General features: G+C 37.0%; 1 protein-coding gene across 3 annotated transcripts in view; it reads right to left on the minus strand.

Moving 5' to 3' along the window:
- LOC150090805 (telomerase protein component 1-like) overlaps positions 1-27080 on the minus strand; it is an 827340-nt gene that overhangs the window by 269560 nt on the left and 530700 nt on the right. For all 3 annotated transcript variants that reach the window (XM_090372947.1, XM_090372938.1, XM_090372956.1), the window contains exons 29-31: positions 24546-24655; positions 17584-17908; positions 11643-11799 (exon numbers count right to left, since the gene is read on the minus strand). In XM_090372947.1, the coding sequence (XP_090229073.1) occupies positions 11643-11799; positions 17584-17908; positions 24546-24655 (592 nt within the window). The remainder of the gene's footprint in view (positions 1-11642; positions 11800-17583; positions 17909-24545; positions 24656-27080) is intronic.

The following is a 27080-nucleotide window of genomic DNA, read 5'->3' on the forward strand; positions in this document are numbered from 1 at the left end:
AGAATTGAGACCACGTATATTTGTGAAATGAATTAGGAAGTGCTTGGGAGGTGTAGATATTTTCGCAGATAAGCTTGCTCTATTAGTTTTACAATTCATGGTGTATTCAATAGTAAGAAAAATTAGGCGGGGAGACATGCTGTATGAAGTAATGAAATTTTTGGATATGGCATACACATGGTAAGAATATACCCAGATCCTTGACGTAACGTGGCCTCAACAATGCTCCCCACATACACACTACTCGGACTCCCTCCAGTCACTATCTGGCAGAGTAGAGGTAGAAGTGAAAAAATTGTTCAAAAAAAAAATATTGACCGATGACTTTGTAATCACTGAAATTAAGTTGGACGTGGGAGACTCAAATAATACTGTAGAAATTGTTCCTGATTTTTAAACTCAGTTCAAAATATTGAAGGATGCGAAGACTTAGACAAGGCAAGTGTTAATCAAATAGTTAAATATAGACAAAAATGAAGCCAGCTAAGAAAAAATAACCGAAAATGACTTGTGATATATGCAATGACAAATCGAAAGTGTGCATGAACCTGCAGCAGGACCTGATGAGGACAATGATAAGGAACTACAGACAGCTTGCAAAGGAAGTTGTAATGAAGTTCAAACAGCTGCAGATACATTACTTAAATTCATGGCGCCTCTGTAGCCAGGTGGGCAGGAGCAGCAGTGCGTAGCACACGCTTCTTGATTAGACTGGGGTTCGAGCCTGTGCCCACCAAATACGGAGGATGCAGAAAGGTCAGAGAATGACCACCGCATATCCCCGGAGCAATATGGCCATAGTTGCTAATGCTCCTAAAAACCAAATAACAAACAAACAACTTAAATTCATGGAAAGTCAAAATGATGTAGTTTATATTGAAATTTTACTATATAATTAAATTGAAATTTTATAAATTCATGGACACATAAGAAAAATAAAAGAAAAAATAATGCTACAAAAAAACCAGTCAAAAATCACAGACTTTCTATCAAAAGGAATAAAATATTATTGTGGTTGTTATATACATGTAATATCTTATGTGTTTTTATGTGTTTTGGAAGTTACTTAAACAAATAAAAATGTAATTTTGATTTATCATGTTTTTCAATTATCCGGGCTCTAGTTTCCCTGAATTACCACGGATAATCAACACTTTACTGTATTTTTATGGTGAAAACAAAAGTTATTTCCAAATTCACAATGGAAAAATTAAAATTTTTCCATTGTGAATGACTTGAAATTTTGTCTCCAATTTTGTCTCCAATCATGTGACTATATTAAATTATGCTATAGATTGGCTCACCTGAGCTTGCTGAGTACAGAATATGTAAATAATGCAAATTACCCCTGAATACTTAGGCTATATGCATAACTTTTTGAAGAGAAATGTAAAAAAGGCACCAGGGTGGATGGGATCTAAACATTATTGGATCTATCCATATACATGGTGTCCTTGAAATCAATGTTGATATTTATTGAGGGAATGGTGCATTAAAATACAAGAAGAAAGTTTACACCCAGTTTGAAGTAGGAGCAATGGGTTTTGAGTTAGAGTGTTAAACAGATTAGTGATATCATTTCTACTTCTGGTGTTTTGCGTATAATAGTAAATTTATGAAAAGAAATCATTATTAAAAAGCTTACTTTAATTAGAAGTGTTTTATTTATGTAAAAACATTTTTATTTTAATTCTTACTAAGCATCTGAATAATGTTACTTGTACTGTACATGGTTATCAATAAATCCAGAACAATAAATGTTTGTTGATTAAAATTTGGCTATGGAGTGAAGAGCATTCAGGAACTTAATAACACTGTACAAGTGTATTTAAGGTCAAGCAGCACCAGGGGTTTCCCCCATCTCCGTGTTGTTTACGTTGTGGTGTGTTACAGTATGCTGTAAATGCCAGAGATTTAAAAGTGTGCAGACCTTGGATCATTTAGTGTCATGTACCGCTGTTGTTCTGGTCGTTTAGCTGCTGGGCCCCTGTTGAGGCACAATGTTGCCCCACTTACACCCTGTGGCGGCAGACCAGAAAACCCGTAACTTACATATACTCTGGCAGGTCTTGCCACCTAATTTCCTGAGATTTTAGTGGCTAGGACCTAAAAAAAAAAAAAAAGTCTGCTAGGTTGGAGGCTGAAAGTCAATGGGTGAGGTTCAATTTGCAAGGCTTAAATTTTGATGCGTAGGGCATACACTAGTGTACAGGCAGAGTGGGGGAGGAAAGTCAGAAGAATGAGTGCGATTGAGAAGATGCTCCCAGTTAGTACAGTGGTCAGGCCCATGCTCCACCAGTGTGAGGATTTTCCACTGACCACGGATGGAGATTGTGCATGTTGAATATCCCATCTCATGGAATTGTTGCCTCGTCGGTCCACAGGATATTGACAAGAAAGACAGGGCTGTTTTTGATTTTTTTTTTTTTTTTATGAAAACCCCAAACACGAGAGGTATTAGAACCTATAGTACTTAGTACCGTGCTTGGGTTGGAGGTTGAAAAGAGAGAGAGAGAAGATATTTGTTGACATTAAACTCGAACTTCTGGAGACGGTAATTTTCAGAAAATACATATGAAGAAAGGTTGTTCCAGAAAATGGCAGTTGAACTGCCATTTTCTGGAACAACCTTTGTTCAGACTGTTTTGAAAGAGAGAGCGGGAATTATAGAAGGCAACTGAGAAGAACAGTGCCCATGGAAGTATCTGTAGAAAAGGCACGAAGCAGAAACAGTACATCTATGAGACAGTGAATGGAGATACTCAGTTAGAGATGAGTCCTTAATTAACCTAACTACCCTCTTCTGAATGGAATCTAGAAGCCTGAGAGAGAGGTTTTGGGGGCACCGCCCCAGATGTGAGAACAATATTCCATGGTAGGGCTGATTTGCGATTTGTACAGAATGAACAGCTGTTTGGAAGAAAAGTAACGCCGAGAGTGAAAGAGAAATCAAAGTTTTTTAGATGCAGAGGAAGCAATATTTATAATGTTCTTGTGCCAAGAGAGATTAGAAGTCAGGGTAATCCCCAAAAGAGATATATCAACTTGCCTAGAAATCGGAGTGTCATCAAAGATAAGCATAGGAGCAAAAGAATCCTTTTTGTGAGATATAAGAAAAGACAGTTTTAGAAGGATTGAAATCAACTAAGTTGTCTTTGCCCCACTAGAGAATTACCTGGAGATCGGTATTTAAGGAATTGGTAGCAGATATTTGAGAAGTTAAAGCTGATTGAGCAGGGCAAGGTGTCTCAAAATGGAAAGTGGAATGCAATGTGCTATCATTGGCAAAACTATGGATAGGATTTCCAGTCAGTGGAAGAAGGTTATTAATATACAAGAGGAAACGAGTGGGGGAAAGAACTGAACCTTAGGGGAGATGTTAGAAGACTGAGAGCCATCTACCATCACCCTCAGTAAGCGATCAGAAAGAAAACTGGATAACCAATTACAAAAAACAGTTGGCAAACCATAAGATGGAAGCTTGTTTAGAAGACCTTTATGCCAAACAGAATCGAAAGCCTTTGAGATGTCAAGAGCAACTGCTTGTGTTTCACCGAACTTTTCCATTAAATTTGTCCATAAATGGGTAACATAAGCCAGAATATCACCAATGGATTGACACTAATGGAATCCATACCGGCGATCATTGATCAGATGGAAGGTTTCTAGGTAGTTTAAGAGTTGGCGGTTAACTGATTTCTCCATTATTTTAGAAAGAGTAGAAGTAATTGCAATGGGATGATAATTAGATGGGAGAAATTTTTCACCCTTTTTAGGATCTGGCTGGGTATGAGAAAATTTCCAAGCAGAAGGAAAAACACCTTTGGAATAAGAAAGTGACAAAAGGCGGCAAAGAACAGGATTAAGTTCAGGAGCACAGGTTTTAAGAACAAGTGCAGAAATATCATCAAACCTGGAGCTTTCTTAGCATCAAGAGTCATCAAAATCCTTCTGTCATCCTTCTGATGGAAGACCAGAGGAGTTATTGAATGGAGTGTGTTGGGAATTGTGGGAGGTATTTTACTAAGATCATTAATACATAAGTTGGAAGAAAAGGTGTAAGGTGTATTTAGTGTCAGACGGCACCAGGGGTTTCCCCCATCTCCGCATTGCTTTCATTGTGGGTGTACCAGTTTGCTGGAAATGGCAGAGGTTTAAAAGTGTACGGATATTGTATATGTGTAGTGTCATGTACCGTTGTTCATCTGGTCGTTTAGCCGCAGAACCCCTGCTGAGGCCCAATGTTGCCCCACCTTCATCTTGTGGAGGCAGACCAGGAACCCAGTAGTTTTAGTTTCACTCTGGCAGGTCCTGCCACACCTAATTTCCTGAGATTTCAGAGGCTAGGACCTAAAAAAAAAAAAAAAAAAAAAAAAAAACACGTGCACGCTCTTTTATATGCATGTACGTACAGACAAAAACGCGCCTGCTCTTTTATATGCACATATGTACACAGATCCATGTATGCGATACATATATCCATCATCGTCGGTTTGATGATCGTTAGGTGAGGGGGATAATGCTTGCATAATAAAGGCCGAAAGGATGTGCGAATGGGAATTTTGACATAATTAAGTTTTTGTGTGTGGGACATTCGCTAGCATGAAGATAGAGTGGGTGGGAGACTGAAGGCTGGGGGGTTAAGGCAGAAATATGGGAATGATAGAGTAGGCAACCCCAGAAGTCAGTGAGGCAGGCCCATGCCTCACCAGGAGAAAGTAGGGGGTGCAAGGGGAGGGGGTAGAAAGGCACCAGGCAAGGGAGCCCGGTGCAATCACCAACAAGTGTCTGCAGGAAAACTATACAATGACCCTGTTGGTGGTGTCCAATCTGGTGGTCATGTCCGAGTTGTCATGTAAAGGACTAACATGGGTCCCGTCCATGTTAGTCCTTTACCTTAGTGTGGTTTATTTCCTAAGCCTTTCAAGTTCTCAGGAGAGTGTCTCTAAGTTTGGTAGTCATCTCCATTTGTCTTTCATGGGTCCCGTCCATGTTAGTCTATTTTGGTATAGTTTGTTTCCTGAGTTTTCTAATTCTTGGGGATGGGTCATTTCTGGTGTTCCAGTCCAAGCGAGCTGAAGAACAGATGTTCTTTGGTTATAATGGTAATGGGTTGTGGGCTGCGGCAATCTGGTTTCTCCTCCTCCTCCTCACAAACAGTGCCTGTGCATAATCCGAGAAGGCTTGAAGGCGTGTCTAGGAGGTGATGTTCTTGTCCCTGTGGTAAGTAGTGGATTCTGGTGAGTAAAACACCACGTAGGTCTTCATAGAGCCTGCAGTCATACATGAGGTGCTGCCAGCTCTCCAGTCCCCCCACAAGTGCAAGTTGGATCAACCTGGATCCCAAGTAGAGACAGTTTGGCATTAATCGCTATGTGTCCAGTTAAGAGGTACATTACTTGTAGACCTGGGGAGACCAGTTGGGTGAGGTTGGGTAGTTTTGTTCAATATTGGGTAGAAATTTCTTTGTGATCTCTCCCTTTTGAGAGTTGCTCCACCTTTCCTGCCGTGCCTGCTGCAGGTGAGTTTGTATCCTCTTCTTTTCCATATTTTTGTTTCTGGTTGGGTCAATAGTGAATCCCAAAAAAAGTCTGTGGGGTACCTTTGTCTAGGTAGTACAGTAGGCCACGTTGTACGATTTCTAAGTCCAGAGGGAGAGTGACGGCGAGCACTTGCAGGGCATGGGTGCTCACTGTGCGGCAAGTGCGAGTGATGGTTAGGAGGATGGATCTGTGAATTTGGTCTATGATACGTCTGTTTACTGCTGTTGTAGTTTTTTGAAACCATGCACCGGATGCGTAGGTGATGATCGGAGTGAAGATAGTTTTGTAGAACAGTTTGAGGACTCGCTTTTTCAAGCCCCATTCTTTAAGCGTGACTCTGGCAACCATGGCTGCATAGTGTCTTATTTTTTTGCGGAGATATTTCAGATGGTCCTGAAATGACAGGTTTTGGTCCAATATCACGCTTAGGTATTTCAGTTGGTTGGAGAATTTGATTGTTTCCTGCCCAATTTTTATTTGCGGAGGCCGCCTAAGATCAAGGCATCCCTTTAGTAGGATGGAGTTTTTTTTTGTAGGGGATATTTTGAGTTGATTTCGGTTTGCCCATTCTTGGAGAGCGGTCAGGGCCTGATTCACGAGGACCTCTAACGCGGCTCTTGAGTTTGCGTGTATCATCAAAATGAGATCGTCTGCAAATGCATGAGATTGTACTTCATGGAGATCGATGTTAAGAAAGGTGTCCAAGACAATATTCCACAGTAGTGGGCCAAGGACCGAACCTTGAGGACAGCCCCGAAGAAAAATGGGATGCTAACAGGTCAAGCTTTATCCTTGGCTGAAGTGATAACAGAACCATCTGGTTTTGGCAGAGGTGGGCAAAAGTTGTAGACAAGAGACAAGGATGCTCGGATACTATTAGGGCAAGAAGCAAGTTTCCTACTCTTAACCTGTTCAAAATCTAGTTTGGACTGATTAATAACTGCTTTACAATTGTTGCCAGCTTTGGTGTAGGCAGAAAATGAAACTGAAGAATTGGAAACAAGCCAATTATAATATGGAACATTCTTCTCTTGAACAGCCTTGGCACATTTATTGGAAAATCAAGGTTTAGATAAAGGACGAGATTTTAAAATGGAGTGTGGGATAAAGGATTCCATTCCTACAAATAACTTTACCTGACACAATCTGAGCAAACGCTGACATCAGAATATTTGAAACAGTAATCCGACCAAGGAAAAGAAAAGAAATCTCCCAGGTCATTCCATTTTGCATTCTTGTAATGCCAAAAAACACGAGGTTGGGAATAGTTATGAGATAAAGGCTCCATTGGAGAAGAGACCATCACCAAGTTGTGATCTGAGGTGGCTAAAGGACCATTCACTTCGACCGTGTACTTAGAAGGATTCTTTGTGAGAAAAAAATCAAGCACGTTAGCTGTATGGTTAGGATTGTCTGGTATTCTTGTAAGTAAATGAATAATCTGTGCAAGGCCATTAGTAATTGCAAAAGCCTCAGGATCTCGACCAGCTAGGTCGTGTGACTAGAAAATGGAAGCCAGCTGAAGATGTGAACATTAAAATCACCAAGAAAAATTACCTCACTGTTAGGAAAGTTGGTTTGGAGAAAGTCAAATTGCAAAGAGAGGAAGTCAAAGAGCTCTAAGTGATTACTGGAGTTGGGAGAACGATTGAGACAACAGATGAATTTTACAGAATGAGGTAGAGAGATTTTAAGCCAGAGAAGATTGAAAATAGGAGATTCCAAATTACCAAGTCTCTGACAGGGAATATTGGAATGGACATATGCACAAGTACCACCTTTGAGGCAAATGGAATCATACAGCAAATAATTTGGGCAACTGAGATGAGCAGTAGTTGAATCAACCGATAACTGAGATTCTGTCAGAAAAAGTACATGGGGGTTTGACTGACTGCAAGTGGAAATGGACATTGTTGAGATTAGAATTGAGACCATGTATATTTGTGAAATGAACTAGGAAGTGTTTGGGAGGTTTAGATCTTTTTGCAGATAAGCTTACTTTATTAGTTTGACAATTCATGGTTTATTCAATAGTAAGAAAAAGTGGGGGGGGACATGCTGTATGAAGTAAGGAAATTTTTGGATATGGCATACACATGGTAAGAATATACCCAGATCCTTGACATAACGTGGCCTCAACAATGCCCCCACATACACACTACTCGGACTCCTTCCAGTCACTATCTGGCAGAGTAGAGGTAGCAAGATTATACACTAGCTGATCTGGAAGCATCCTAAAGAGTTACGAATAGGTTCGGTCCAGTGTACTACTTAGCGGCTGCTCTGCAAACACTGTTTTAGAGCTGTACCCTCGAAATGTAAGGAAGTTTGGATCTCACCATGGTGTTCATCATAACCTCAAAAGACATCAGTCATACTGCATGATGGAAGAGATGGGGAAGGGTTGACCGGAACTTAGCTCTGGAGATTAAACATGGGTTACACCACTTCAAGCCTCCAATAAGCAAAGTGGTGGTATTGCACCGGTTGATGAGAGTCATCTACCACCTAGTATTGCCTGGTAATACAGAGGGGTGGCACTTTTCCATGTGGCGTAGGCGCCATACCTTGACCCCTGCTTACGTTGGTTCACACATGGGTGGTCGCCCACAGTGTGCTTGTGCATGGGGGTTATATCCAGGATTACTAACAGTCGCACTATGGTGAAGGTGCAAGCAGAGGATTTGGCTGTCACAGACCGTCCAGACTTTGCTGAAATTGGGTCCACTTCACTTGCGTGTCACCCGAATATCAGTGTTTTACTCCCTGGTAGCAAGTCTGGCCTATCTGAGAGAATGTCTGTGACAACCTCAAGGACCTACTCAATATGATATAAACAAAATTGCTTGTAAGAAAGTGAATCTCCTGCTTGCAATGTCTGAACTCTTGTATATGGTATGCATACAGTCCATGTTCATGCAATGTGTGCCAAACGAAGGTCTTTGGATAACTAGTCCTTGCAGCAACCTCTTCATGAGCTGGTGGAGGGAACTCATGTCATAATATCCAGCACTTCTACCTCTGCTTGTGTAGAATATGATCAGGGCCGGCATATGCAAAAAACTGTAAGTAATGATCAGCATTTAGGCAGGCAGGGAATTCATGATGATTAATGTTATCTCCTACAATGGCAAATTCAAGCAGTGTCATGTCCATCGGTCCAAAGGATATTGACAAGAAAGTCAGGGCTTTGTTGATATGATTAAGTATCCATAAAGAAAATTGCTGATGTGCAAGTGAATCTCCTGCTTGCAATGCTTGTACAGTCTCTGTACATGGTATGCACGCAGCCCATATTCACACAGTGTGCACCAAATGAAGGTTATGTAATGACCCTTTCTTGCAGCAACTCTTCATTGCTGGTGGAGGGATGTAATGTCATGATATCCAGCACCTCTACTTCTGCTTGTGTAAAATATCGGTCTTGATTGTAATGCCTTTTTTTGTACCTCATTCTCTCAAATTACAGTGGATGTTTTTTAACATCCGCTGTAATTTGAGGGAATGGGGTACATCAATGTCCACTGTGGATGTTGATGCCAATTAGTGTGTTGTCTTGTTGGAAATGATACTGGTATTCAGTGGCTGCAACTTTAGCGTTTCCTTCACATACACCATACACAAAGGTAATGTCTGCATATTCTGCTAATGTTAATGCTATGCTCTTCTACTTGCCATACACGTTACTGTATCACAGCAAAAATCTGTTCGTTGCAGTCATACATTTTCATCAGGTTTTATAAAAAAAAATACGGTAACAATTTGCATAATATTTTGTGGAACAATTTGATTCGTATACCCCACTTCGTGACGGCCTCCGTAGCCGAGTGGGCAGGAGCGGGAGTGCAGTAGCACACGCTCTTTGAGTAGACCGGGGTTCAAGCCCCTGACTGCTGAATACGGTCGATCTGCCAACCCGCACTGGACCAGCGTGGCAGATTATGGTCCATTTCCCTCAGCATGAATTGTTGAGGAGGCTTCCACCCTGCAGTGGGTTGATAATGGCTGCACTTTACTTTTTTTTACCCCACTTCGTGATGTTCACAAAAAGCTAGAAGTGGAAATGACATCATTAACTCAAAACCTGCTGCTCCTAATTCAAACTGAGTATAGACAATTTCTTGTATTTTAATGAACCATTCCCTCAATAAATATCAATGTCAGCTTCAAGGATACTCTGTATATTATATTTTAGCAGCAAAGGAGGTAAGCAAAATCTTAGCCATAATTATGAGAGCATCTTTCGATTTGGGGGAGGTCCCTCTGGACTGCAGATGTATGAATGTACCCCCAATTCACAAAGGGGGATGAAAGAGTGACATGAGGAATTACAGACTTATTAGCTTCACTTATGTTTCAGCAATAATAATGGAGTCAGTGGTTAAAGAAGTAATCCAAGGCCAACCTAGACATGAGTGCAGTTATACTTTAATCACAGCATAGATTTATTATGAGCTAATCTTGTCTGAACAATTTGATTAGATAATATGATGCAGTAACAAAGGAACTAGATGCAAAAATAGAGGGTTGATATCATGTAACTGGAATTTCAGGAAAGCTTTTGATATTGCTGCATTTTGTACAAATTGGGGAAATGTGGCATAAAGGGGCAAGTTATTACTATGGATAAAGGGATGGTTGAGTGGGAAAAAAACAGAGTGGTTATTAATAGACAATACTGCTCTTGGAATACTGTTATTAGTGGAGTTCCCCATGGTTTAGTGCTGGACGCATTATTGTTTTATATATTTATTAATGATATTGGTGAAGGTATATCAGGCTTAATATCTAAGCAAATGATGAAAAGTTTGCAGGGTGGTTAATGACAGTAATCAAGGTGAGCTACTGCAACAAGATCTAGAAAAATTAGGCAGATGGGCTGAGAAATGACCATTGAAGTTTAACATTGACAAATGCAAGGTGCTGAATATGGGTAGCAGTAATCTCATGTTAACGAATCATATCAAGTGTATGGCACTATACTCGGAGGGGGGGGGAAGACCTGTGGGTAATTGTGCAGTCAGATATGAAGTTCTCTGAGTAGTGCAGATAGGTTGCCAGGATAGCTCATGAGGTTTTGTCAATGATATACAGAAATTTTCCCAGCTTGGATAATAAGATGATTATCTCATTGCATAAGGCAAAGTTTAGGCTGCATCTTGAGTACTGCATAAGGCCTCATCTTAGGAAGGATGTGGATCTGCTGCAATGGGCAAAGAGAAGGCCAACAAAATTGGTGAAGGGAACAAAAAGGGTGATCTTACCAAGAAATGCTTCAGTTCTACAAATTGCAGTGCCTGGAGACTAGGCACATGTGAGGCGATCTGATTTAGGTATTCAAGGTTTTGAATAGATTAAGCAATCTTGATGCAGATGCCATTCTTCCTCTTGCTCAGACTATATGTATCAGGGGACAAATTCAAATTGAGAAAGGATTTGACCCTGTTCACTGTCTTCACTCACTGATAGAGGTAAAAATATACCTCTCTCATTCATTCATTTTATTCATTTCTTTGAAGAAGGCTTTTATACACTTCAATCAGGGCTAGTTGTCATTCTTTGCAAGGACAACAATTAATGCTTCTTATCAATCTGGTCACAGCTACTTGAATCCCCTCTAGAATATTGCAATATCAAATAATCCATGTACAGTCACATTATTATTTTATACAGGAGAATAATGAAATCCTTCGTACTTCCAAAGATCCAACAGACTTACTGCATGGAAAACATCATATTTATTTTTCATAACCTCTTTGTACTGAATCATTCTGAACTGCACCTTCAGCAACTCTTCTTGCAGGACACATTAACAGAGGTTAATGTGCCCTTGAGACACAAGAAGATCTTATGTTTTGTAGAATGAAACTTTAGTTGCTATTTTTCAGAACATATCTGTAACTTGTCCAAGTCATTTTGTGCCATGCTGATATGTTGAACAAAATTTTTAAATTTTAATTATAAACACTTTTTGATATAAGAATTAGCATAAACCATAAGGTGCAGGAATTTGGTGAATTAAGGTATATTCATAAGTTAATAAGAATGCTAAAGTTTCCATGTCTCTAGAGTAATTAAATTACACAGCAAAAACTCTACCTGCATGAAGTCGGAAACTGTCAGATAGCAAGAAGAATGTGTGATTGGCTTTGTAATCCATTTCATGACCCACATATTCAAGTCTTTTTCAGCATCTTCAAAAACCAATGAACTGCATGGTTCATTAAGTGCTTGCTGCTTTGTTATACAAGGATTCCTAGTGTAAGATAAAATCATAGTGATTACAGTCATCTATAATGGTTATTACATCAATAGAAAACTTCCTAAGTACAGGTATATGCCTTGCTTAATGTGTTCTTTTAATACTATTTCATTATACACTCAAAAATTACCACCAATATTAGGTTTTAAACATACCTCATCCCATTATAATGATAATTTAAAACTAATTTCCAAAAATATTAATTATTATTGTGGATTATTGTGTGACACAGAGCGAAATGAAAGACAGAATAAATAATGACAGGTTTAATGCTCAAAAATATTAATTATTATTGTGGATTATTGTGTGACACAGAGCGAAATGAAAGACAGAATAAATAATGACAGGTTTAATGCTAATTGTAAAACGCATTAAATACATACAGTATAAAAGCTTTCGGTTATTATGGTAACCTTCATCAGTCAAAATGACAGTTAAGAGTGTGGAACATGAGGGCGTGTACTGCCAGTCATGTATATGAAACTGCGTGATGCAATAGTTATAAATGTTTGATGTTGAAGCCTGTGGCTGTGATGTATGTGAATGTTGCCAACGTTTGTCATTCATCAAAATGGTTGCTTCAATAATAGGGTGGACACGACATCCACTGCTTCTGTTGATTGAGATATTAGAGCATGTGATGTTCAACGATTCCAACCAGGCACGCTGCTGGTAGTGACGGGACCTATCTACAATCGCGACATTGCAGTGAGGGTCAATGTCGTGGCGGGTTGACCAGAAGTGTTTGGCAATGGCCGAGTGTTTTATGTCCACTATGTGGATAGCTCTTTCATGTTCCAAAAGTCGTTTGCCAAGCCGTCTCCCAGTTTCCCCAATGTAGCAGCTAGTGCAGTCACGGCAAGAGATGTGGTAGACTAGACCACTCTGTAGTAAGGTGGGTACCGGTGATCTCACTCTAGAGATGAGGGATCGCAACTTTCTGCCTGGGAGCTGTACGCACTTTATCCCATGTGATTTTAGGCCCCTAGAAACCTGTTGTGATAGGTTTGGGTAGTATGGGATAAAGGTGCTCGCAGTTGAGTCATTATCTTGGATGTGCCTGCTGGTCACTACATGGTCATGTGTTTGTAGGTCACACCTATCAAGGGTACTGGTGGGATAGCCACATTGTGCAAGATCTACCTTGACTTTAGTAATCTCGGTGCACCTCTCATCTACAGAACTAGAGTGGATCCAGGCACAGGTAAACAAGGTCCGTGCAATGCCAAGAAGATGGCTACACGCGTGTGTGTGTGCTGACCGAAAGTTGGTAAATTCCAACGTAATGACTTGACTGCGAGCTCAAATGACTCAATTAATGATTTTGCTTTAATCTCTTTAAAATGAGTCCAAAACACATGTGAAAGGAAGAAGCACTACAGAAGGAAATATGAACGGAGCTTAGAAAAAACTATGGTCTGGTTGTATAAAAATTTAGCTTAAACTGGGAGAGCCAATATGTATGCAAAGAAATAGTAGAGATTGCAAAATATTCTAGCTTTGATAATGGTGAAGATTTGATTACCAAAGAACTCCCTAAACCTGACAGCCAAAGAATTGCAAGAAAGTTGAAAAAACATGCTAATACTGAAGCCTCAAAAATTAATAAGGATACATCAGAAGCTGAAATGGTAATCTTTGCTGAGGAAGTAGGCATGCAAAGGTGTAACAGAGTTAACAGGAACATAAAAAGAAAAAAAGGATATGAAGGTTAACAGCTATTTTACAAGGAAAGAGTATATAGAAAGCTGTTGTACAAATAAAGGGTACATAGATAGCTGTTGTACAAAGACAGAGTACATCATTAGTCTCAGTTTTTTTTTTTTTTTTTTTTTTACAGGCCTCAACCACTTGCCGCTACAATAGAACAATCTTTATTGCCTGTGACCAACTAATATTAATACAGCAGAACGTCAGTTATCTAGAATAATTTTAAAGGCTGATCTTTCTTTTTTTTTTATTAACAGTAGTACAGTAAGCTCCGGTTATAGTGATCAGGTTTGCAAATTGAATTTTGATTATAATAAGCGAAAAATCGAGTTTAATACCTGTTTATAACAGATTGTACAAACAAAAAGTGCGATAACCCGAAAACTGCACATTGTTTTTATTGTTTTATGGTTGTGACCTCTAGAATTCTACGTGACCTTCAGAAATGTGCTTTAGAAAAATCACAGAGACTATGGGGTTTTCTTGGAAACCATGAGTGAATTTCAGATTAGTTTAGCTCCAGATTCGGTAAGAATAATATCGGCCTGAAACTGCACGATTTTTTATGGTAAAATGTGAACGGAAAGAAAATGCGTAGTTTTAACATTGCAACAAAAAATGGAAATTATTAATGGAATTAGAAAAGGTGAAAATTTAGGAAATCTCTCCAAAGAGTTTAATGCGGGGACTTCAACAATTTATGACATCAAGAAAACTTCCAATGCAATAACAGAATTTGTGTCGATTATTTTGAGTGAGATTCTAGCAGGAATAATAATACATACTTGTATTATTATTCACAATGAATAAAAAAAAAAGCAGCTCTCTTACTTAACCCTGTTGTTAAGCAAGGCCTACTTGTATTATTATTCACAATGAATAAAAAAAAAAGACAAATAATTACATCCTTAATACAGTTTGGTTAAATAAGAATGCTTTATTTTCCAAGCTAAAGATAAACAGAGGTTCCAGTGGTTTGGTTTTTAGGAGCATTAATAACTATGCGGTGGTCATTCCCTGACCTTTCTGCATCCTCCATATTTGGTGGCTCACGAGCTCGAACCCTGGTCTAATCAAGAAGCGTGTGCTACGCACTGCTGCTCCTGCCCACCTGGCTACGGAGGTGCCAGGTTCTAGTGTGTTACTTATGTAATCATTGCACAATCTCTACAATTGGTTACTTGATAATATACTAAGAAGATATGAATGTTTTAAGAGAGAAAAAAAAGAGTCATATTTATGATAAATTTACAAATGAAAATTCCACAAATTACAAAAAAATTGTTAAAGAAAATGGCACATTGTGCAGGCATACATATACTCACCAATATATTGTTTAGTGTTTACTGCAGTGAGCCAGAAAGAGCTCTTTTTCTTATTCTGCTGAATTGATTGATAAATTTACAGAAACTTGTAGACTTCTGACAATGTATCAATTTATTTACAGAGGAGTAAATAAAAGTATATATTAAAAAAAGACAAAAGCTTTTCCTAAATCGCATGATTCTTTTATGTTGTGAAGCTATTGTTAATAATTTATACAGTGTATTTTTTTTTTGTCGGCTATGCCGTAGCCTGTATTCCACTAGGTCAGAAGGCAGCAATAATTTTGCAGTCTTATCTAGAATGGAGGAAAACTAACTACTCACTTACACTACCTTAGGTTATTGCTTTTGTCCCCCCCCCCCATGTTTCTAGCTTTTATGGATTGTTCTTTTGTATGCAGCAGGATTAGGATTTTATGGTGCATTAGCATCTAAGCTATAATGTGCCACGTCAAGGATGGGGGGGGGGGCTGCATTATAAATAAATAGTATAGCAGCCAACATTTTGACTTTTGAAAAGCTGGACATTAAATATTTGTAGATAGGAGGAAAACAGCAAATTTTTTGTTCAAAACAGGAAAAACAAAGTTTTTTTTGCAAAAAAGCAGTTCTCAAAAAATGGAAGGGAAAACATGTTTTGGAAAAAAGCAGGAAATATTTTTAAAATCCACACTGCACTGGATATTAAATTTTACTGGAAAAAAAATTCACATTTTATATTAAATATCACCAGAGAATTGTTTACTAGAACAGTAGGCATTTATATATTAGCTTACCTAATGTTTTTCTATGTGTGGATTTCTGTTTAGATTATCTTTCAGACATCAACTGATTATGACTGCTTCAAGAATGATAATGTAGCAGACTTTGCACCTGTTTAGCTGTTCTGACTTGTCTGTCTAAAGCAGTTTCAAAACTGCACCAGAAAAAAAACCAAAAAAACCTGAATATTTTTTCCCTCACCTTGTTGAATAACTTGATGCTCAGCACTATGAGAAATTATTCAAATACCAAGAATGGCTTTCGATAATTTGTTGCTTCCTTGTGTACTTGTGAGTTCCCTGATTAGGGACCACTGTACATCAATTTTTTTCTTCTTTCATAAGAGCATTTGTAGTTTCTTCAAACAGCATCATTGAAACTAACAGAAATAAGCTGCAAAATATCTATTTTTTTAACTTCAGTAGTATATTTTGAAGTACTGGAAACTTTTTTTTTTTTTTGCAAAATTAGTTTGTTTCAAAAAACTTGTTTGCCAAATAGTATTATGTGATGATGAATTAGTCCTTCAAATATGATTATATTTAAGTTAAAGTTAAATAATATTTACCTTAACACTTCTGATAACCTAGTTGGACAATTTTCTATCTATGAATTGTCTGGATTTAGCAGACTTTCGAATGCCATAAGGAAACATGCTTTTATTCAAAAATTCACAATAGAAAGTCAGATGGCTGCCAAACTAAGCCTGCAATTTACTAAATTTATTCACAGAGTCACATACCTTCTGCTATGAGTGTATTAAATATCTGAAGTTGTAACAGTTTGTTGAATTGTACCAGAATTCAAATAACCTCAATGGTACAACATGTAAACTTGCACTAATGCTTTTTTTTTTTTTTTTCACTATATGTACAAAACAGCTTATGTTAAAGTTTTGCTGTGCCAATTTGTCTTGATATTCATGATGTACTGAATCTGTACTTGTCTCTCATTGGTCTTTTGTAATTGTGATTGTACAATAAATTAGTAAAGGCTGCCCAAAGAAGGGCAGCCTTTACTAATTTATTATACAGTGGAGGTCAGTGTTTTGGATCATAATTCTAGACTATTATCAATGTGAATTAAGAGCTGAAAATGCATAATTTATTTTCTTTGAAAACAAATCTTTAATTATATTAATTTTTAATAAACTTTAAATTCTTTACTGCTTTCTAAATTGAAAGAAGGTCTTTCTGAAATTAATATTGAAAGAATACATATATTTTGCCTCATCCCTGAGGCAAAATATATGTATTGCATGGAAATCCTGCAGAATATATATATATTTTAAATAGCTAATTGAACTATTCTCAGGTGTTTACTATGGCTGTATTCTTTAAAAAAATTGGACAAAATTTAACAGAATTTTTAAAAAATTCTGATTTTAAAGCAGTTTTTACGATTTTTTGAAAAAAACAAACAAACAGATGAAGAACGGAGTTTCTTTAAAAACAGAGGGAAACTGAATGGTATCAGCTCTATTACAATGGTGAGATAGAGTCAAATTAAGACAAAAAGGAAGGTTCTCTATTATAAATCCAGAGAGTTTGCAGCTATGAAATAGCATTTTACTTCTCTCAAAAGAGGCACTGTTTATATTTGCTGTAAAACTGAACAAATCTGTAACAATAATCTTATAACATAAAAGATCGATACCATTTAGGAAATAACTAAAATTTAAGTTACAAAGGTCACCATCTATAAGTTAGGTTTTTAATTTAAGTTTTTAATTTAAATTTAATTTAATTTATGTTTTTAATTTAAGTTAATTTAAGTTACAAAGGTCACTGTGTATAAGTTAGGTTTTTTATGTCTGGTTACATTAACATAATTTAAAGTTTAAAAAAAAAAATTCACAGGACTGAAAAAGTTAAATAGTACTATTTTAAATTTCATATAAACATCTAATGATAAATGTAAAGTGATAAATTAACACATCTGTTAATTTATCATTTGCAAATACTGTTTTACAAATACTCACTGTTTTAAGATGTGGAAGTTAGATATTAAGAAGGCAGCATAATCCTTTATTTTTTTAGTATGAGGAACTTTCCTTTTCTGAAATACTTTAAATTTAGTTTCAATATCACATCCTGAATTCTTTAAATATTGAAAGTAATCCACAAGAGCATCTCCTACTTCATGAGTAAATGCTTGTTGTATATATGGAAGAGAGCAAAGAATGGTGGTAATATAATTGAAACAACCACTTTCAATTAAATGGTATGGGAAAACAAGAAAGGATCTTGCATTGTGACCAGTCCAAGAGTGGTTTCCTTTTGGATCAGCAATACTCAAAAAGAAGGCTGAAAATTAAAAGAAGGCTAAATAATTAATATAATTTAGGATATGTATCGCTAATATTTTATATGTACAAATATTTGAATATTAAATATTTTGACCGACATTTGTGCATCTTTTCACTACTGTTTATTATTGATTAGGAAATATTCTATGGCACCGACCGCAACTCACAAATACATATGTTACCTTATGGGAATGCAGTGCTCGCTTAGCGCAGATTGACTTAGCGCTCTGTTTTTCCAGAAAGAATTATCAGCATTAAGCGGGGGTCACCCATATAATATTAGGGGGAAAAAAAGCAAATAAAGTACAAACTGAGCACAGAAACAATGGCAGAAGGTGAAATGGAGGAAACTGCAGAAATGTTGACAAGATTTAAACAGTCACCAAAAATGCAGTCTCCATGATGATATAACCAGCAAGTATAAGCAGCATAAATTGATTTTCTCCTTTATTCTAACGACCCTGTGGGTAGCACCGTTGGTATATTAACTCTCCTCCTGAAATCAGGTGGAAAAGATCCCAGTTCAAATCCTGTCAATGACACGATACATTTTTATGGGTCTTTTTCATAATGTGGCTGAGTTAGTCAGTCTCAGGAGGGTAGTATGTTTTTTCGTCCAGCAAGCAGCAATTCAACCACAGAACACACACAATTTACAGACATATTACATGAGATGTAATATAAGTTTCTGATTTGCCTAAAGCCCTATAACAACAACTGCATTCTAACAAAAAAAAAAAAAAAAAAAAAACAGCTGATGTCAAATATTCCTTGGAATAATAGATCCTTAAACCTTAAAAGCAATGGATGAAATAATCAAGACCCCAGTGATTGTTAATCTTTGCAAGGAATGTTAATATTCAGTATCAGCAAAACAAACTACATTAAATCACTGTGAAAAGAGATAAAGTTGTATAAAAAGACCACTACCAATCACTTTCACTCGACAAATAAGCAAAGAACCTGGTGCACAGTTTTATATCAACTCTCATGGTGTGGATGATCAGATTCACATGAGAGGTGAAACTAGATCACTGTTTTTCTAAATAGTTATCTAAACCTTACAACTGATGATGCTGTATTTTTTACTTTATTAAGTAATCCCTCCACAAACACAGGCTTTTCAAATGCAGACTGAGATAACATAATTTTATATCTTGTACCAAAATTTTACATTTTGCACTCTCCCTCTCTTTAGGCACATTAGCATATAAGTATAAACATTTATTGTCTTCACCATGTGCATCCAACCACGTAATAACTCAACTCAATTCCCAGGGAACAGATTTTCAAGAAATTTTATATTTGGTTCATATAGAAAGATTTGCCAAGTCATCCTAACTTCATTAAAATAACACAAATAGAAATTTGCTTTTTGGCAATTATTTTTTTTTTTCATATAATTTTTATGAAAAAAAAAGACACATTAAATGTAGTTTTAATGCAATATTTTTCTTTAGACAGTCCATGTGCACATCATGTGTATTGTAATGTAAAACTCATGAATGTGGTGCAGCTCCTGAAGAGATACATATGCATATACAGAGAGAAAAGATTTAAAAGTATATTGGGAAAGAGTAATAAATATTATACAGTTTTAATTAAACAGAATGGCTAAGTTTAGAGAACGTAAGCTATAGAGTCTTATTAAGTGTTCTGTACAGTTATAATCTCAGTAATTAATTGATATGTAGATAACTACACTTTTCACCTCTGATAATCACAGAAAAAGAAAAAAAATAGAATGCACCTGAAATGTAACACACTGTGCACATCACCTAACATTTAATGAAAGCATGTTATCGGATGTTTAGACATTACTTAATAAGAAAAAGTTAAATTGATGTCAAATTTTTAGCAAATGTTTTGTTGGTTCCTGGAAAGCTTTTAAGATCAATCATAGCCTACCGTCCAACCACAGAAATCTATTTATATAAGTTAAGTATATTTTGAGTATTACTCTAGAATGAAAAGTTGGACTGAAGCCAATTTTTCAGCCTATGTTCTATTGATCCTTGATAAAATTTCAAGTCCAGTTATGATTTTGCAGCCCCCCACCTACAAAAATGGGCATAAATGAAAGTATGGTTTTGTAATAATTGATGAGAAAAATACAGACTGCTACCAAATTTTCAACATATATTCTGTTGCCCCCTGAGATGGTTCTAGGTTCAATTCCAATTTCATAGCATTTCCTCTCCAGTTACCCCTACAGAAATATTTTGAAATGGAACAGAAGCTCTGATCCATTTCAAATTTCAGTGCTTACATAGAATATTTTAGGAATCTTTATAACAAGTTTTCATGTTGATGGGTTGACTTATTTTGTTAAAAATCATCAATTATTACTATTTGATAATGCACCTGAAATTTAACACACAGTACATTAACTAACTTGTTTTTTTATATACAGGGTGTTTCAGTTAAACGTTTCAGAACTTCTAAGAGGGGTAGGGTACATCCTGACAACTCGAAATCATATAGCAATGTGGGGTCAGAAATGCTTTCCTGAAGCGGTGTTGTACACAGAAGCACCATAAAGAAAAGAGACCGTAAGTGAGAAATCGTTTTAATAATACATGAAAAGAAGCAAAAGGTACATGGATTAAAGTAAGTGTTCGAAGTTTCTTCCACGGGCTACAATGCACGCCTCACATCTCCGACGCATGGACATCCGAACATTCTGAAATACTCCAGGCGAATTTCGAATTTCTTCGGCAGCTACTGCGATTCTTGCAACCAGCTCCTCAGCATTGTCAACAGGGGTGTCATAAACTAGTGATTTTATATGACCCCAGAAATAAAAATCAAGACATGATAGGTCGGGTGATCGAGCAGGCCAACGCACGGGACCACCACGTCCGATCCACTGTTGACCAAATGTGACATCCAGGTAGTTACGAACATCTCCGCTATAATGGGCAGGGGCTCCATCGTGTTGGAACCACATTGTCTGTTGCGTCGATGCAGAAATCTGTTCATCTCTCAAAAGTTGTGGCAATACTTGCTGCAGAAAGATCAAGTAGATAGGTCCGGTTAGACGACACGGTAACAGGTAAGGTCCGATGAGGTGATCTCCCATAATACCGGCCCATACATTGACCGAAAATCGAATCTGTGCTGCACGATGTCGTATTGCATGCGGGTTCTCGACCGCCCAGATATGGTCGTTATGCGTGTTGAAAATTCCTTCCCTTGTGAAGGATGCCTCATCGGAAAACAACACTTCAGCAGGAAAAAGGGGATTTGTAGCACATTTTCCACGGTACCACTGTGCGAAAGCAATACGAGGTGCATAATCCTCCGGTTGCTGTGTCTGGACACGCTGCCTGGAGTATTCCAGAATGTTCGGATGTCCATGCGTCGGAGATGTGAGGCGTGCATTGTAGCCCGTGGAAGAAACTTCGAACACTTACTTTAATCCATGTACCTTTTGCTTCTTTTCATGTATTATTAAAACAATTTCTCACTTACGGTCTCTTTTCTTTATGGTGCTTTTGTGTACAACACCGCTTCAGGAAAGCATTTCCGACCCCACATTGCTATATGATTTCGAGTTGTCAGGATGTACTCTACCCCTCTTAGAAGTTCTGAAACTTTTAACTGAAACACCCTGTATATTTAGTTCAATATGATCTTCTCACATAAAAGAACATGACAGTCATTGCTCCCACCTCACACTGAATGAAATGGGTCTAGTGTGCATTGCAAATTGGGAGATTTGTTTATGCTTTATCTCACTTGTTGCACTTGAAGTCAAAAGATGCTACATTTTGCAGAATATCTAAAGAGTAATTGTCACTGGACTTAATGGAAAATTTCCCAACTTCGTGGCACACCTGAAGGTCACAGTATACCAGAATGCTGGAATATAAAGTTTGGAAGCTGCTGCAGTTTACCTTTTGAATAATGTACTTGTATCATATACGATGCATTACATGTGGACCTGTCATTGCCTCTCTTTAGATGTTTTTTTTTTTTTTTTTTTTTTACAAAATACATGTTTTCCCCTGGACACATTTTGGGCTTGTTTTTGTTAGAACTTGAATATTACTGTGTTTTACTATATCAAATGATGTTGCAATGTAGTCTATGAATTGAGTTACTACTCAGTCCAAAAATTAAAGTGTGAATGTTTTGGATACAGTTACTGAATTTAAAAAAAAATAAATAAATAAATAAACAACTGAAACTGATTACTAGCAAAAAGAGGCCTTGTGCACTGGGAATAAGTATACTGAAACAAATCTTGTAACTACCAATAAAATATAAACTATAAAACTATAAAATATAAAAAAAACTTTATTAAAATGGAAGCTTTATAAAGACTAGAAGCTAAGACATAGAAATAAAATATACAGATAAATATTAAAAGTAATAAAAACAAAATATACACTAAGAAGCTTTCAGAGCAGTGTGTTCCTTTATCAACTTTGAAGACAAGTAGTAAGACATATCATCTTATATTTTGCAGAACAACGTATACACATGTGCTACAACAAATCAACACAGAAAAAACCACGAGACAGAGAGAAAGAAAGAAAAGGGAGGGGGAGAACAAAACATCAGCTATCAGATTCTGTGGAAGTAGAATGACATACAGTTGCCACATTATAAATTTGGAGTCTCTCATTATGCTGTAAAATAACTGCTTCCATAATAGGGTGTATGCAGGGTTCCACAAGAGTGATTAAGGTTGGAACCTGTCACAGTATATATTGGAGTGCTTCCAACCAGAAGCGATGATGAGAATCACGTGTGGTTCAAACTTTCAACATTGAAATGTGGTTACAATTAACATGCTTCTCACACCAATAATACACCAGCAGTAGCAGAGTGGGCACAGCTGACCTGAAAGTCCTCTCATTCTCCAAGATATGACAGCAAAGTCTACAATCTGATTTGCCAATATAACACAGCCCACAATCCAGGCATCATCCAGGGAGCTGCCCACAACCATATTGGTTGTGTGCAGCTTCCTGGTTAGTGTTGCAACACCCTAGCAAGATGTGCAGAAACACTTGGATAGTGGGAATATTAGCAGTGGCAATTAACTCCCTATTGCAATTCAAATGGGAAACTGAATTATTTCCATGCAACTGAAATCTATCCAGAACATGTGAGAGGGGATAGTTGCCCTTATCGTAGAGATCTTGGCATCCCCGATGGCAGTGGAATCACAGTGGGACCATGTTTGACTAAATAATGTTCATGCTTTGCTATGCAGATGTCCTTGGGCATGTGCTAACTTATAATTGGTGAGCTGACCTTGGCACATTATTTTTCTATATACTGAGGCTACCAATGGGAACTCATATGCCAAACTAAGACATCTAGATATAGGAGAGCATGATCCACTTCTAACTCCACATTAAGAAAGATATAAGAAGATAAGGAATTAAGATATTAGAGAAACATCACTTCTGATCTGCATGGAATGACTACAAATACATCATCCGTGGTCATTCATATCTCTTCAGCAGAGGCTAACTGGCATCAGCAGATTCACAAATATGTCTTCTTACAAGGCCTCCATGATAATAATATTAGCTATGAGAGCAATGCTGGAGCATCCATAGCTACACCATGAATTTGCCAGTATAAGGAATCACTGAACCAAATAAACAAATATTTAAAGCATTACAAATATAATTTACAGAGAGAGGTTCTGTTCTTCGGGCATGGAATCTGTCTAACAGTTGCCTAGTGAAAGTAATCACTGGCTGTATTGTAAAAGATGTAAACAGGGAAATTTTTATTGAAGGAAATCATGACCTTGACTTCCATGAAGTTAAAATCTTTAATGCATCTGCAGGGAATGAACACGACTATTGATAACATAGTTTGTTTTAACAATGAGCAGTGAGAGAAAGCCAGATATGCTTGAAAAGTTCATATGTTGGGGTGCCACAACAAAACTATTAGATGCAATGGAATGTCTAGTTTGTGTTTTTGGCTAGTTTGTGTTTGTGTTTTTTAGGAGCATTAGCAACTAAGGCCATATTGCTCCAGGGATATGCGGTGGTCATTCCCTGACCTTTCTGTATCCTCCATATTTGGTGGTCACGGGCTCAAACCCCGGTCTAATCAAGAAGTGTGTGCTACACTGGTGCTCCTGCCCACCTGGCTATGGAGGCGCCCTCCTCTGTCAACTGGAGCAATATTAGCATTCCAACAGTCCAAGAGGATTATTCTGGAATCTCTTTTGAGCCATATAGAATAAAGTTACTTTACAGAAACACTTCAACAACTTCAAGGTTCCTCCTCAAATTATACTCATATTAAATTTTCAAAATTTTTCCAAATTATAATATTAGTAGATTACATCATAATAAAATTGAAAGTCAAGTGGTTTACTATTAGAAGCAGTACATTGCCCGGTAAAAGATTTTTTAACAGTTTGTTACATTTCAAAATAGGATAATGTATAATGATATAAAGATAATGTGCCTGATGATATTTCATTAGATAATAAAACTTCAAAGTTCTCAGGAATCGTCCACTCACAATCAACCACACAAGAAACACAGATAAAGTTGGCAAAGGCACCAAATACATGTATAATATTTCTGTATCCTTTCTTAAAAATAGCTATTTTTTCATGTACTGAAAATAATTAATTAATGATAACTAACCTGCAAGCAACTTATGAAGAGTGATCACTTGTTTTTTTTCTAGAGAACTCATATAGTCATCAGCAACAGCTTTTCTAATATTTTCATGAGCCAATCTTAACAATCCTCCACTAAAATGAAATAAATATTAATAAAGAAAATACAAGAAAATTTATAATAAAAAACATAGGTGGTTAATTATTGCGTTTATTCAAATCAAAGATGACTTGAATCTTCACACTCAGATTTAAAAGGCAGTCATGACAGATAATTGTCATTTAAGATCAAGTATAATGGTTAAATTAAACACACCCTGATACAAATAATAACTAAATTACTTTGTGAAGAATTACACTGCCAGAAAAAGAATCTTCTCAGATATTTGTAATTCTTCACAGAACAAATTAGATATTATTACAGTGTATATTTGATGGACTTTCAAAAGATCGTTCAGTCAAGAGTAATGATGAATAAATTTAATATTTTTCATGCTCAAATTTCAGAACAAATTTAAGAGTCATTATGATCCTAATATAGAATAGAATACAGATACTCAACTGCCAGAAATAACTGAATGACATTCAAAAAAAGTTGCCCATATTTTGTCAGGTAATCATTAATTTACTAATCAAAATAGCGTCAAAACTAAAACCAGTTCATTAATTGTTCAATATAGATAGTGTACAACTGATATGACATTGTAATACATTAAGATGCTAAGTTGTTTTTTTTTAAGAAAACCCCAACAAGAGGAATTAGAACCTATAGTACTTAATACCATGCATGGTCAAAGTTTGAGAAGATGAAAGAAGATACTTGGTCAGGAAGCTGACTAGTAGTGGCACATGTTTGGAATTGTTTGGAAATGAGGGTGGGAATTATAGAAGCCAATTCAGAAGAACAGTGCACATGGAAGTATCTACAGAAAAGGCATACAGCAGAAACAGAATGTCTATGATATAGAGAGTGGAGAGACTTTGTTAGAGAGGAGTAATTAATTACCTAACTGCCCTCTTTGAATGGAATCTATAAATTTGGGAGAGGTTTTGGGGGCACCACCCCAGATGTGGAAACAATATTCCATGGTAAGATGGATTTGCAATTTGTACAGAGTGAACAGCTGTTTGGAAGAAAAGTAACGCTGTGAGTGAAAGAGAAAACAGCTTTTTAGAAGCAATATTTGTGATGTGCTTATGCCAAGACATTAGAAGTCAGGGTAATCCCTAACAGAGAAATGTGATCTTGTCAAGAAATTTGAATGTCATCGACGATAAACATAGGAGCAGAAGAATCCTATGTTTTAGAAGGACTGAATTTTAGAAGGAAATCAATTAAGTTATCACTGCCCCACTGGAGAATTACCTGGAGATCAATATTTAGGGAACTGGTAGTGGATATTCAAGAATTTTAAGCTGATTTACCAAACTGGAAGAAGGAATGCAATGTGCTATTATCAGCAAAACTATGGATAGGTTTTTCGGACAATGGAAGAAAGTCATTAATATTAAGAGGAAAAGAGTGGGAGAAAGAACTGAACCTTGGGGAACACTCATTAGTGGAGAAGTTAAAAGACAGAGAGCCATCTACTATCACTCACAGTGAGTAATCAGAGAGAAAACTGGAAACCTAATTATAAATTTGGAAAACTGAATACCCAATTACAAATTTGGAAAATTGAATATCCAATTGCAAATTTGGCATAATGGTCTTCTAAATAAGCTTCCATCTTATGGTTTTCCATAAGATGGAAGCTTATTTAGAAGATCATTATGTCCAGTATGGTCAGCCTATGAAATGTCAAGAGCAACTGCTTGAGTTTCACCAAAGTTTTCCATTCAGTTTGTCCATAGACGGGTAACATAAGCCAGTAAATCACCAGTGGATCGACACTGACAGAGTCCATGCTGGTGATCATTGATCAGATGGAAGGTTTCTACATAGTTTAAGAGTTGGTGGTTAATAGATTTCTCCATTACTTTAGAAAGAGTAGAAGTAAGTACAATGGGATGACCACTGGATGGGAGAGAATTTTCACCCTTTTTAGGAACTGGCTGGATATGAGCAAATTCTCAAGCAGAAGGGAAAACACCAGTGGAATAAGAAAGCGTAAAAAGCAACACAGAACAGGGTTTGGGACCTGGCACTTTATCTCGGCATCAAGAGAACTGTTCAAAATTCTCTTAAATCCTTTTGACGGAAAACTATAGGAAGCAGTGTACTGGGAATGGTAGGAGATGGTTTAACAAAATCATCAATACACAAGTTAGAAGAAAAGTAGGATGGAAGCATGCGAGCTTTATTTTTGGCTGAAGTAGCAATAGAACCATCCGGTTCTGACAGAAGTAGGAATAGAGACAGGCAAAAGTTGTGGTCAATAGCTTTGACAAGAGATCAGAATATTTGATTATCATTTGGAGAAGAAGCAATTTTATACTTTTAGCCTGTTCGAAATCTAGTTTGGACTGATTAATAACTCTCTTACAATTGTTGTGGGCTTTTGTATAGGCAGAATATTAACCTGGAGATTTGGATGTAGGCCAATTGCAATATGCAACA

The sequence above is a fragment of the Mastigoproctus giganteus genome, chromosome 1, assembly GCF_048544385.1.
Source record: "Mastigoproctus giganteus isolate SK-2022 chromosome 1, ASM4854438v1, whole genome shotgun sequence".
In the NCBI taxonomy this organism is placed as follows: domain Eukaryota; kingdom Metazoa; phylum Arthropoda; class Arachnida; order Uropygi; family Thelyphonidae; genus Mastigoproctus; species Mastigoproctus giganteus.